Below are 14,835 nucleotides of genomic sequence, written 5' to 3' on the forward strand. Positions count from 1 at the left end.
AAAAATCATATAATAGCAGGAGCTTTATGGCCAATATTAGTAAAACTTTTAGGGTCTATGTACTCGCATTTGTCCTCATACTGGAATACTGAAGGTGAACCGGCAGGTTTTATTTAGAATGTGTTTTTTTTGCATGCACAACTGTATGATATTTCTTATTTTATGAGGACAACTTTGGCTTACTAGTAAGACAACTATGTGTTACAAGTGAAGCAAACCATGTTATGGGCATATTCCTGCTAGTGGTAAAGCCTAAGATGCTACTATTGTTTCGCACCTACGAAGTCTACTAAGTGTCTACTAGGTATGTAAGTCTACTGGTCTACTAAGATCAAAAGTGAAAAAGCCTTAGTGCAAGAATTTCATTCATTCATTCATTCATATAATTTTATTTATTTCATACATCCATCCATTTTATGCCACTTATCCAAGGTCGGGTGGCGGGGGCAGCAGCTTCAGTCAGGAATCCCAGACTTCCCTCTCCCAGCTCTTCCAGCTCTTCCTGCCGGATCCCGAGGTGTTCCCAGGCCAGCTGGGTGACATAGTCTGCACAGCGTGTCCTAGGTCGTCCCTGGGGTCTTCTGCCAGTGGGGCATGCCCAGAATATCCTCACCAGGGAGACGTCCATTAGGCATCCTAATCAGATTCCTGAGCCACCTCATCTGGCTCCAATCTATGTGGCGGAGAAGCGGCTAGAGTCAGAGAGAGAGCTTCTCACCTTATCTCTCAGGGAGAGCTCGGACACCCAACGAGGAAAGCTCATTTTGGCCACTTGTATCAGGGATCTCGTTCTTTCGGTCATAACGCATAGCTCGTGACCAGAGATGAGGGTTGGGATGTAGATCGACTGGTAAATTGAAAGCTTCGCCTTTTGGCTCAGCTCCTTGTTCACCATGACAGATCGGTACAATGTCTGCATCACAGAAGACACCGCACTGATCCGTCTGTCGATCTCTCGCTCCCTCCTATACCCTCATTCGTGAACAAGACTCCCAAATACTTAAACTCCTCCACTTGGGGCAAGATTTCTTCCCCGACCCAAAAAGTGCAGTCCACCCTATTTATTTATCTATTTATTTACTTTGCCGTCATTCAAATTTAGGTCTTAAAGGTCTTAAAATTGGGTCGTCGTTCTATTTAAAGACATCACATGGGATTTATCAAAACATTTCTGGGTACAATAATTTGCTCAATTGAGTGCAACATTATGAAATCACCCGACTACAGGTTGAGGCCCTCAGCATTACTTTATGCTGCAGTGACCTCTTCTGACCGTTATATGTTCACAGTATGAGAATACATCTGTTGGATTGCTTCCTGAACATGACTGCTTATTTTCCACAATTCTGACATTGATCATCGGCACAGGGCGACAATTTTGCACAATACTATGAAAAATCAGAATCAGAATCATCTTTATTGCCAAGTATGTAGAACACACAAGGAATTTGTTTCCGGTAGAACACGCTGCACTAGTATCGTCGTCAAAAGAACTGCTAAGTGGCACTATACAGTTCCATTTTGGCTACTGTTGAAATATTGCTACAATTCTCTGCAATAATTTATTGAAAGCGAAAAATATACAGTAACAATAAAATACAGTTTAATATATGATAGTGAATTAAATACACACTAAAAGAAGCAATATGCAACCACACAACAGCAAAACACAAAGTAGCTCAATGTATCTCATGCATTCATTTAGCAATTGTTTATAATGAATAATGTGTACCCAATAAATAGGTAAGCAGTATTGTATTGTATTGTAAGCAGTATATGGTCACTATATACATGTCTGGGAAAAGAGAAGGCCAACAAAAAATCTCAAAGAACGTCCCTGTGTCCTCTCTTTCTCGGTAAGAATGTCATAGTGAGATTTTGGCTGTCGTGCTGGTGCGCCACAGGCTGCTGGGAGAGGTTGTTGGTCTGCGGGAGGCAGTCTAAAGTCAAACCCTCGTGCGGGCACACGGAATACTGAGAGAGCAGCGTCACCAGGATTGATTTCATCATGACCAAAGCAACATGCTTGCCCACACAGGCTCGTGGACCGGATCCGAATGGCTGGAAGTAACGGCGTGGAGCCTAGAGAAGGAAATACAAGTTGAAAGTTATCAAACCATTCAGTCCATTTTTTTTTTCTCGTGAACGTTCACATGTCAAATGTTTGCAGATTAGTATTGGCTTTTTAACTATTCAATGTATGAAAGTATGAGGCATTTCTACAAAAGTAGTGTTTCACCATCATCTTAATGCAAAAGACCTTTGTTGATCTCAGCTGAGGAGCTCAATTTAGACAGATATAGCTCTTTGAAGTTGTCATGCAGCATGTATGTAAGAAGGAATTATGTTGAAGTGAGTTAAGAGCTTCATTTAGACAGTAGTTGTGCTTTGCTGTCATCTTGTAGCGTCTTGGTTCTAAAGGAGCTCAGTGGAAGTGAGCAGCTAAAATATGGGTAAAGTAATCCTTTCCTACCATCTTGTGGCAATCATAACACTCTTAGCCAAGGTATCAATTACAGTGAACCCAACATATTCGCGATTTAACATATACATATTAATTTGTTGCCGCTATTGAACTGATGAGAGAAACTTCATTTGAGCCAGATCTCAGAGAGCCTTGTCTCAGAGAAAAATCTCTAGGCAAATCTAAACTTTTTTTTATGGGCTCAGCAATCTTCCAGCATATTTTGGCGAATTAATATTTTTAGACATCGGAACATCAGGAATATTTATTGGAAGAACCATTGAAATGCATTTGGGAAATTTGAGAATTTCTCCCTCACTTTCATTGAAGAAGGGAGGAGGGGAAACATGTTGACCTCAACCACCCCCCTACTCTCTGAAATAAAATTTAATTTGCAATATAATATAATTTGCAATTTGGTAGAATTTTCAGCCATCAGTTACCCATCTCTGTCATTGGTGATCTTCTGCCTTGTGGACCAAGATGGTATGAGATACTTTGGTCTAAATGAGGTGCTCAATTCACTTCAACAGCTTCTTGGCACCATAATACCAGAAGATGTCAATCAAGTAATAATATATTATGTTTGGATACTTTGTGAGGTGGAAATGATCTGTTGGACCAAAATATGAACCCATTAAAAGAATTAAGAAACGGAAGAATTAAAGAAATTCATGGTGTGATCGTATTGTACATCATCTTATTCTATTAAAAGGAAAAGTGTCTACTTACAATCTTTTCAAAGTTTTTTAGATTCAATTCGTTGGGTTTGGGGAAGAACTCTGTGCGATGCATTCGGCCGGTGTTGAGAATGATATTTGTGCCCTTTGGGACTTTGTAGCCATCAATGACATCGTCAGACAATGCACGCCGCATGGTGAAGTCTACCACGGGGTGGTACCGCAAGCATTCATTGATGAAGCTCTCCAGAACTTGCAGCTTGTTAAGGTCATCGTTTTGTAAGGGTCGGTCACCTAAAAGCAAAGCATTTACCCTCAGTTAAAAACTGCTATTGAAAGTGGAGTCCTTTCATTTGGTTGGTGGGCTCCGTCAACAGACTTAATCCACCTCTTCATACCATCAAAATGTCATACAAAAATAAAACATCAAAAAATTTAAAATATGGAAAAATGCCAACTGGTATCACACAACTGTACCATATATATAGGTATATATAGTATATATATATATAGGTATATATGTATAGGTGTATATATAGGACACAGCTATGATAGGTCCCTACTCTCAGGTAACGACTCCCTCTGGAGAGAGTCGTTAGTCAGGAATGTAGGAACAATCAGTGGGGCCACAGGGAGTGGTCCTCTGCTCCCCCCAACCTGAGAGTAGGGACCTATACCATAGCTGTGTCCGGCGCCGCCATGTCTGGACATTAGGGATATATAAATAGGGCCGATACGACCAGTAAGACTTTAGTTCGTTGGCGAAACGTCCGACACCTTCAAAAAAGTACAGATGACGGCTGAAGAAACCTTCTCATCGATGGACCACTCCTGTACGACTGAGAGCTTACACAGATATTCATATATATATATATATATATATATATATATATATATATATATATATATATATATATATATATATATATATATATATATATATATACACACACTATTTCTATTCACTCAAGGAGAAAATTACATGCCCGCAGGATCGGATATATCGATAGTCCGGTTATATAGATATTTTTTCAGACTCCCGAGAATATCGATATAACAAGACTTTACTGTATGTATGTATGCATATATATATATATATATATATATATATATATATATATATATATATATATATATATATATATATATATATATATATATATATATGAATATCTGTGTAAGCTCTCAGTCGTTTCTATTCACTCGAGGAGAAAATTACATGCCCGCACTCACATTGTTTTTCATGTTTAATGCCTTTAGAGAGAGAGAGAGAGAGAGAGAGAGAGAGAGAGAGAGAGAGAGAGAGAGAGAGAGAGAGAGAGAGAGAGAAAGCAAGAGAGAGAGGAGAGAAAGACATAGCGAGAGAAACAGAGAGCAAGAGAGAGACAGAGAGAGTGAGAGACATAGAGAGAAAATAAGAGAAAGAGAGACAGCGAGAGAGAAACAGAGAGAGAGAGAGAGAGAGAGAGAGAGAGAGAGAGAGAGACAGAGAGAGACAGAGAGAGAGAGAGAGAGAGAGAGTCAGTCAGGGTAGGATGCAGTGAGGGAGGAATGGATGATGGATGGACATATATGTATGTGACCACTGGCCCCCTTCTACATGTTGTCATTTCCTGCAAATCCTCACCCATGGCACTGTCTATCTCTTGGAGGAGCTGCAGTTCCACGTGTGGATGCTGTTTGAGAAGCAGCAGCATGAAGAAAACGCTGACAGATAGAGTGTCCGGTGCGGCGATCACCATCTCCAGCACACACTGAGTCACGTTCTCAGCAGAAATTTCGCCACAATTCTAAAACCAAGTGGGAACAGTCAAACCATTTTGTTCTTGTGAGCTGGAGGAGTTTGTTGTTTTGGTCCAACCTGTGCGAATATGAGCTCGGCAGTGAAGTTGATGTTGTCCAGTTTATCCGCCTGCTCCATTTCTCTTCTTTTATACTCCACAAGGCCCTCGATGGCATCTTGGAGCTCCTGACTGAAAAGGGAACAATTACGTCAGCAGAACATTTTGAGGGGTAGATTTTATGGGGTCTATTCCAATAGTGGGACTCACGCTGCTGTTTTGTGCCTTTGGTAGATCCAGTCAAGTTTAAAGTAGACGTCTGGTTTGATCAGGACGCTCTGCCATGTCTCAAAATACTTCAAAATCTTCTGCATCAGTTCTTGTTCTGGACAAAAATGGATTGTTAGAAAAGTTTGGTTCAGATAGATAACGAGTGTTAAAATCCACCAAATAAAACCTTTTGCTTCTTTATTGCTAAATTCACTTCACTCATTCACGTATTTATTCAGGAATTGAAAATATAATGTAGAGCACCATTCCTGAATTTGTTCGGGTTTTGTTTTTTCTTGTTTGTATGCCGGTAAGGCACTTTTTTCCATGCTAGCGCTTTGCTCAGCTGTTGTTGAAGCGCTATATAAACCAATATGTATGTACTGCATTGTATTTTGGACAGCCACCTTCATTTCAAGCTTATATAAATCCAGACCCATATAATTTAGTAATTAATTCTTATGTCCTGATGAAAGAAGAGAGTCTAAGATTTCTTACGCTGCATTGAATATTTGGGTCCTGGAATTTGAGTGACAATGACAAAAACCCTGGCACTGCAATGAACATTTTTGCATATCGTCGGGCAGTGAATGAGTTAATTTGCATTTGCTCTTCTATAGAAAGAGTTGCTTTATTGGCTTCCTAGCCAAAGAGTCCATCTTTGTCACTCACATTGTTTTTCATGTTTAATGCCTTTAGAGAAACACAAAATGGAGTCGTTGCAAATAACCAGGGGAACTTGTGATTGCCAGGATGAGGCAATCGTCTCGCACAATAGACTGTCAACTAAATCGTATATGATGTGAGACATGTGTAATGGGGCGGCCCGGTAGCCAAGTGGTTAGCACACCGGCTTCACAGTGCAGAGGTCGCCGGTTCGCGTCCCGGTCCGGCCTCCCTGTGTGGAGTTTGCATGTTCTCCCCGGACCCGCGTGGGTTTTCTCCGGGTCCTCCGGTTTCCTCCCACACTCCAAAAACATGCATGGCAGGCAGATTGACCACTCCAAATTGTCCCTAGGTGTGAGTGTGAGAGTGACTGTTGTATGTCTTTGTGTGCCCTGTGATTGGCTGGCAACCAATTCAGGGTGTCCCCCGCCTCATGCCCGAAGACAGCTGAGATAGGCTCCAGCAACCCCCGCGACCCTAATGAGGAATAAGCGGTACGGAAAATGAGATGAGATGAGAGACATGTGTAATGTGCTTGATAAGGAAGTATACGATCATTCATTCGCTCTCATCCACAGTCTAAAGGGCAGAACGTGATAATTATGCAGCTCGCGGGATTATTATAAAACTGATGTTCTTAACCATTTTGTCTAAAATTTTAAAGCACCGATACCTTTTTGGTGGTGATACATTAAGCGCAGCTGTTTCTGGATGGAAATTTTTACAGTTAGATGACATGAATGCCTTGTTCGAATGACAACAAAACAAAACAAAGTGAATGTTATTTATCTACTTGATTTTAGTTTTATTCCCAGGTGCTGTCGATTATCTTGATGACTGCTGTATTTCATGTTTTGAGGATATAGTGATACATTAGCCAAACATTGAGACTTAGACCATCACGATTACGCTAAAGCCTCACTTATGGATAATAGTATGATTTTAGTTCATCCAAATCCTTCTTACTGTTAAAATACCAAAACCTGACATAAATATAATTTCTCATAAAAGCAAGTCACATGAGGATGTCGTGATTGCCAACTAAATGAGCAAGATTCCAGCAAGATTCCCAAAACGGAATTCCAATCGGACTTACCATTAAAGGGCACATCCAAGAAGAGTCTATTGGAAATGTCGACCACAGTGCAGCGCAGCAGACTGAGGACATCCACGTTTGTCAATGCATCCCCTCCCGCAGCATTCCTCAAGTGCTCCAGGTGTTTCTGCGTCGAGGAGACGCATACCTCCGATGTGTGTTGAAGGCCCGGGCCTGTCAAGGCTGCGGCAGAATGTCGAGGTCGTTGACGTCCTTTTTTTTTGTGCCGGTGGAATTGCAATTGTTACCTTTGGTGAAATAGCTGCGTGTCTTTTTCCACAGGGTGACATTGTTGTTAAATATAATCCCCCTCTCGTTCATGCCGATGCAGCTCAGTCCTAATTTGCTCCCAAATCGTGCGGTGTAGTGTCCATGCCTAAAAACGTGGTGCACCGCGGATGCTCTGGCAAGAATAAGAATACAAATTTTAGGGTCACAACACGATGAAATAATAATTTACGGGAATGAGTCAGGAATTTACAAAACCGAAGGTGGGTTCTCAAAAAGGAAATTCCTGGTGACTCCAGTGGATTCAAGGGGGTATTTTTCAGCATTTCTTTAACCTCAAACCACAAATATGCAAGTAAAGTATCACGGAAGAAATATATTTTTGGAGGGAGGGGGTTCTTTTACAAATTATGTCGTTTGTCATTTAGTGTAACATCAAAGTATAAATTCCCATTTCTGACTGCTAATATTTTTCTCTCTATTTCTGTCTGTCTAATTGTACAGTGATCTTGTTCATGGTAACTCGCAAAGGCTGTATGCAAGCAAATTCACAGTTTTGGTACAAAGTTAGCATTTTTTTATGTTTCAAAAAACGAACACTTAAAAACGCAAAACATAAAATACACACTATTGGGCAAAGGCTTGGCATTTGAATGGCAATTTGTTGAAAATTCATGTAAATTTTTCAATGGCTTTGTTCAGGGGGAAAAAAGTAATTCACGTTGCACATTACAACGTGAATCATTGACCTCTTCATAGATAAACCAAAGAGCCAACCTGCTGAGAATGAGAGTCTCTTCCCCATCAATCCAAACTCTGACAATGTCACCATACTTGTCGTTGTAATAATTGCTGGCTGTGCCAATGCCCGTCCAAATAAATCTCACATATGACAGAAGCGGCCCCAATCCCAGGCAAAAATATGGACCTGCAGAAAAGAAAGATGAAAGAGTAATAAACAGTAAATAAACTTCCCATGATGACAACTGACTGAGAAAAACAAGATTTGTCTTGAGAGTCTATTTGAGACAACCCACCTGGTACCCGTCGCTTGTCTATGTGTCCCCAAGCCACCAACAGGAGACAGAATAGTAAAATCAGAGTTTTGGTTGCCAGGGAAATCCCAACTGCTGCTCCCACAGTTGCATTCTGGGACGTGGGTGCCAGTTCGGATGCCATCGCCTCCAAGTCAACCAGAGTCATGGTCCGTTCACAAGCAGAGACACGCTCCATAAGAAAGTGCATTGAAAATACGCTGGACGCAAACTCCTCAATGAAAGCTGCGCAAGCCCAAGTACTTCTTCTTTATTGGCTGTCGACTTTGGTTATGAGCCAGGTCAGGGTAACGCAAAAGCCACAACACATGAGGGGGGGAAAGTAAACAATACACTCGTAACCTTGACGCTTGGATTGAGGCCGATGTCCTTGAGCATAGACTACAGTGCCGTATTTGACATTGGACTGATGAGAAGAAGGAGTTGCACTCTTGCTTTGAACATCAAACGAGTCTGCTTGGAAAACGCTCAAGCGAACACCTGCTTGAGTCACCGACTGAGCAGCGGGTGATGGTGGGGGGGGGGGGGGGAGATTTTGCATTTACAATCATTCTCGTGGTATGTTACAATTTTAAATCGCAGCTGTCTTCAGGCACGATGCTAGGGACACTTTGAACCGGTTGTCAGCCAATCACAGGACACACAGATATAAACAACCATTTGCGCTCACAATTGCACTGAGGATCAATTTGAAGAGTTTAATCAACCTACCATGCATGTTTTGGGAATGTGGGAAGAAACCAGGGGAACCCGAAAAAACAAACGCAGGCCCGGAGCAAACTACACACAGGGAGTCTGGCGCTGGGATCGAACCCACAAGTGGAGGACTTTGCCAGGTTTGGCAAGGTGGCGATGGCAGGTGCGGATAGCAAAAAGCAGGCAGGAAGGAGCAGGAGGTTGTGTTTGACCAATTGTATTAAAATAAAGGTCAGCAGGAACAAAATGTAAAACATCAAAATCATCTGAACAGAAAAAATACAAAGTATCAAAAGAAGACCAAGAGTAAAAGTCCGCCAAGGTTAAACAAACACATGCACAGCATACAATGCATGCAATTGCATACAAAGCATACAACAAACAATGACCCGACACCGGATGGTCGTGCCGGGAGTCCTTTTAAGGGTCACTGATTGTAACGACCAGCACCTGCGAGGCAGCAGGCAGGCTGACAGCGCTACCCTGTGGTCAATCCGAACGTGGCAGTCCGCCAAGGCTCGGGACGACCAGCACCTGTGCAGGTGCAGGCGGGGCCGACAGCGCCACCCGTTGGTCGCCAACCAGATGACAGACTTCAACTAACTTGGTGTCTTGTTCACGAATGAGGCCAGGATGGAGCTGGAGACTGACAGACAGATTGGTGTTGTATCTGCAGTTATGTGAACTCTGTATTGATGAAGGTGGACCTAAAATGAAAGGTCAATCTCTCGAATTACGTTGGCAGTGCATCTACGCTCTTCCTCAGAGATATAGTGAGATTCATTCATCCAAGAAGGTGTCTGAGTACAGCCATTGTTACTGCAGAATGAGAGGAGCCAGATTAGAACGCTTCCCGGAGAAGTGTTCCATAGACAGCCGGGACACACAGAAAAGAAGATGCTTCTCAGCTGGCCATGGGAATGCCTTAAGAGAGACATAATTATTAGCAAATAAATCATACTAAAACTTTGTTTTTTTCATCTTTTATCAATTACCGTACTTTACTGTGTATAAGGCGTACCCAAAAGCATTGATTTTCTTCTATTTGATTTCCTTATATGTGAAGTAATACTGAGCCACAACAGGTCTCGCAACTACTGGCAGCGGCCATCGACTCCATCAAAGAACGAAAGCGTAACCCAAGCCTCTATTGTAGTGAATAATAATGTTGTGTGCTTTATATTTGGAAAACTTTTATATAGTTCGATATTATATTTCAAAAACCTGTTCATTAATGAAAAAAAATGCACCATTTACTGGGGGTGCACCTGATGCTCCGGTGCACCTTCTACACCGGAAAATGTGGTGAAAATATTTAAATGCAAATATTTAATTTGGACATTTGTCTGAAGTCTTTTTTTTTTGGGGGGGGGGGGGGGGGCAATGAAAATCAAAAGTATATACTTGACTGAATTTGATTTCATTTCATTTCATAAACTCAGTTCAGGGTTTAGTGCTCCAAGTCAGAATGGGATAGGCTTGTGCAACCCTCTGAAGGATAAAGTAACGTGGTTCAGATAAATCCTTTTGAAGTTGAAGTGAGTTTTGAAAGGCGCTTATAAACAAAATGTATTATCATTATTATTATTATTATTATTATTATTATTATTATTATTATTATTATACAATTGATCAGTTTTTTTAGCACATTCTTGTGTTTCACACATTGCACTGAATTTCTTGACTTCGTATGTCGTGAAAGAGTAACTGCAGTTGAGTGACAAAGTCTTTGTTGTTAGAAGGAAAAGTGTCTTTGTTATGTCGAGTATCAATCAGCCACCGCCCACTCTCATCCAAGAATGTGCCGTGTTTAAATGGCCCACTGTGTACCGAGACCCTGATTTGATGGCGGTATCACACGTGATGTCAGAGACCCAGATTGTTTTGCATGATTAAGCGATGCGCCTCGTGAGCAGATGTTCATCTAACCTCATCTCTGGGCCTCTGTATAGTGGTTAACCGTATTTCCATTTGTCTCAAGGGCTCGACAAGCACATTTAACGGTGTACTGTACTGTAAATTCTGGATGTGTCAAGAAGAAATAAATACATTTATACATAGCACATTACAAATAAATAGGGAAACAAATGGTCATTATTAATCTACTATTGTAAATATCTCAAGGAGCTCGGAAAAAGTAGGCTTTGTTAGTTTTTTTTGTGCTGTTTTGACAGCATAGCATGTTATAGCATACTATTTCCTTTCTATTTACATGAGCGCTGATACTAATTAAAATCAAGGGTCATCCGAGGACACGCAAAGCACTACTTTTGTCTGGATAAAACTCCGCAGTTTGTTTCAACATTGTTACTTGGCACCAGTGGTGGACCGTCAAGGCCTGCAAAGCCTTCTCTGCTGGCCTAAAAATATCTGAATCACAGACTGATGTTAATTATATTTTCTCCATTAAATTCTTATTAAATAATTCCAAATAGTATTTCAGCTGACTTTCATTACTTTTGCCCTGGTGCACTGCTTCCAGATGTGTTTTTTTGTATTTAATCATGTAACCAATCACATTTCTGCCATCATTTGTTACCAGGGTCAGAAATCAGATCCGCGGGCCCTGTCGCATCAAATGTGTCAATCAAACTGTTGCTCTAATCAATCAGATTTCATGAAGGCGCTGGCCGACGTCAGTTTTCGCAAACCAAGATTGGCTAGTCACCAGTCAATCATAGTATCACTAGCAGCAAGAGTCGACTGGCCAGAGGTAGCACACTGTATCAGTAGCAAGCTGCATAAGCAGTTGATTTAATAGCAGTTTTGTCAACCCACAATGACAAACAACCCACAATTTATCAGAGGTACTGTTAAAGCCATTTTCAAGATGGACTTTTCAAGAAAAAATGGTAATGATAAAGAAAGGTCAGTCAGTTATTTTTGGCTAATGGTACCCTCTAGTGGACTTGTTGTAAATCACACCACATTTTTTTTGTCTGGATTGATTCATACTTAGCACTACTGAAGGCCTGGCGATGAAATCTATGGCACGCCACAGCTTGGTACAAAGACAGGAAAAAAGTCACTGTCATAACAATAATGGATCAGTTTATCATTTTAATATGAAGACTTTTGTCCTTGTCTGGAGCAACAAAGCCTGACATCATAGCTTGTGTTTGGAAGCAGATAAGAGCAACAGCTGCACCTCAGGAAGAGTGGAAGAGGGGGCAGAGCTTAACATTCAGTATGTACTGTACTTGTATTGACTTTTTTCTATTACCTTTTTGAAAATTGTTTAAAGTAGGTCCACTTCATGGATCAGCATTTTCATTTCATCAAAAGGTTGATATTCTTTGATTTCCCATTATTCTTCTCATAGTACTGGCGATTTGTCTCAATAATTTTGTCCCTATTGTGAATCTCCTTGCAGTGCACGCATGTAGATGTGCACCTTCCCGAGATACGCACGCGATCACAATTCAGTTATGTTTGCTCTTTTATGTGGGTATTGAATATTTTGCCCCCAGCAATGACTGAGGGGCAACAAAGAGAACTCTGATGTGTACACACGTTCGGGAGGGATTCAAGCTGGTCAACAACTGTCTATTGGCGACCCACAGCTTCAGGCAAGAACAACAACAACTCTGCTTCACAGACTGCAGGACCTGGAACGAATTGTCAGCTTACACTTCAAGCAATCTCTTCATGTGTCTATGTGGAACAGAGGCTTTGACGTTCATAGAAAATACGTGTGATCACATTTGTGAATTCAGAATTTGTTCCTTTTAACCCCACAAGTACTCTTTGATTCAAATGTCACCGCTAGTGAAATTTGACAGCAATAAATGATGCATACTCCAAATCCAGTGGGGGCTATCCATTTTTCTATACCGCCTCCCTCCATCAAAATGCTGTTGCACAGATGAAACAAGAAAGCTCACAGAAAGTTCAGCTTTAGTCAGACCATATATTCTCCCAAATGACTTAGGGTTATTTCTGATGTTTTTTTTTTGTAGGGTTAGGGGTGGTTTTAGGGTTAGGGCGTAAGAGTTAGTTGGGATTGGAGTTTGGGGTTGGAGTTGTGTTTGGGGTTCTGTTTTGATCTCTGTTACAAATGGCCTGGAGTGTGGATCCCAATTATTTTTCACATCTAACTTATCAATTTTCATAATGTTTAAGGTGATTCCGTGTTTTCTATCTATCGCGGTTTGCCTCTCTTCTGTGCTTTCATCTGAAGCTATTTCTGATGACATTATTCTTGCCTTTTGCAAGCATTTTTGGTTTGACTCATTTTAGTCATTTGTTGTATTTTGTATGTCGTGCATATCTTTGTGTCAATCAAATATTTTTGCTTTGCTGCAAATTGGAGAACTGTGTATGTTTTCCGCAACGTTTGAGGTAATGTATCTCCAAACAGTGACAGGTTAACACAGGATTTGAGATATCGTGCACTATGAACATCACTAACAGACATCAGAGAGTGCCTTGACACTCGCACGCGAGCTGCACCTTAAAAATACCTTCATTTCAACATTAAGAAGTAATCATTCATTTATTCATGTCAGAAAGGCTATTCTTATATTTTGAAATGATATTTAGTCCATAATTTGATTTCGGTGAGAGATTCTTGACATGGATCAAGATATCAATGAAAATGTTTCTTCAGCCGTGATCTGTACTTCTTTGAAGGTGTTGGAGGTTTCGCGTTTCATCCAAGAGGCTTCGTCAGCGAACAACAAATGTGCTGGTAGCTCTGGCCCTATATATACACAGTATATATATATATATATATATATATATATATATATATATATATATATATATATATATATATATACAGTAAAGTCTCGTTATATCGATATTCTCGTGAGTCGGAAAAAATATCGATATAACCGGACTATCGATATATCCGATCCTGCGGCATGTAAATGTTCTCCTTGCGTTCATAGAAATAGTATCGTAATAAGCAGTACTATATATAACCGATATCGATATAACAAGACTTTACTGTATATATATATATATATATATATATACTGTCCAGGGGTGGCGGTGACAGACCTCTGCTAAGACCTCTGCTAAGATAGGTCCCTGCGCTAAGGTTGGGGAGTACACACAGTTCTTCAATTTGCTGCAAAACAAAAATATTGTACTGACTGATTATGATGTCCGACTAGTCTGATTGCCGCATTCGCTCTGGTATCAGAGCATGACAGCATGACGATGCCTATGTGGTAACGATCTAAGATGTCTGTTGGAAGCACGATCCAAATGAAACCTCACACCAGTGAAGGGTTTTGCAGTTTTATAAAATTTTTTCTTCTTTGCTTCTTTTACTCCCCTTTCAAACCATCCATTTTCCTTCTCTAAGATTTTAACCTCAAGATACTGCATGAGTGCATTGAAAATGAAAAGTTAAAGTGTGAGGCATTTAGATGTCCGTCCCTTGTATGAGAATTCAGAATCTTGAATTTATTGTAGTTTAATTAGATATCTGTCTTTCTGCACTGCGTGCAAGCAGGAAGTAGCCACTTTTTCAGCGTCAACGAGTATGCATCAAGGCCTCCGGCAACTCTACAGACCTGTCATTTTCCAACAGAAATGTCACTTTTATGGCCCAAATCGAAGCAATGGAAACAGGTCATCGTCATAGTTGGTGGATGGAGGCTTTGAGGATGTGACAAGGACGAAGGCTGCGGGGGTGGGATGTAGGGGTGTTGTTGTGGAGGGGGGTGGGGACGCCTTGCTAGAGGAGAGGTCACGAATTGACTTGTGAAAAAGTCTGAGACTTTAACACATTGATAACTGATGTAAGTCGCTTAGCATAATGGGGAGCACAAGTGAAACACCGGTCAAAGTCCTTTGAAAATGGCGGTTTGCTGTTCAATCTTGTCTTACTCATTTTGGCAAATACCAAATTTGACTCCATTTGAACTGAATTAAACAGCACCTTTAA

The 14,835-nt window shown here is 40.8% G+C and overlaps 1 protein-coding gene across 1 annotated transcript; it reads right to left on the bottom strand.

Moving 5' to 3' along the window:
* Positions 1–1,824: 1,824 nt before the first annotated feature.
* Positions 1,825–8,433, bottom strand: cyp19a1a (cytochrome P450 family 19 subfamily A member 1a). Its single transcript, XM_088992349.1, has 9 exons — positions 8,223–8,433; positions 7,963–8,113; positions 7,206–7,360; positions 6,958–7,140; positions 5,196–5,310; positions 5,006–5,117; positions 4,772–4,934; positions 3,197–3,438; positions 1,825–2,082 (listed from the first exon to the last, which is right to left on the bottom strand). The coding sequence occupies exons 1-9, from the start codon at positions 8,428–8,430 to the stop codon at positions 1,825–1,827; spliced, it is 1,587 nt and encodes a 528-aa protein (XP_088848475.1). The 5' UTR covers positions 8,431–8,433.
* Between the last annotated feature and the right edge of the window lie 6,402 nt (positions 8,434–14,835).

This window comes from Hippocampus bargibanti, linkage group LG03 (assembly GCF_051943395.1).
Source record: "Hippocampus bargibanti isolate YZ-2025 linkage group LG03, ASM5194339v1, whole genome shotgun sequence".
Classification (NCBI taxonomy): Eukaryota; Metazoa; Chordata; class Actinopteri; order Syngnathiformes; family Syngnathidae; genus Hippocampus; species Hippocampus bargibanti.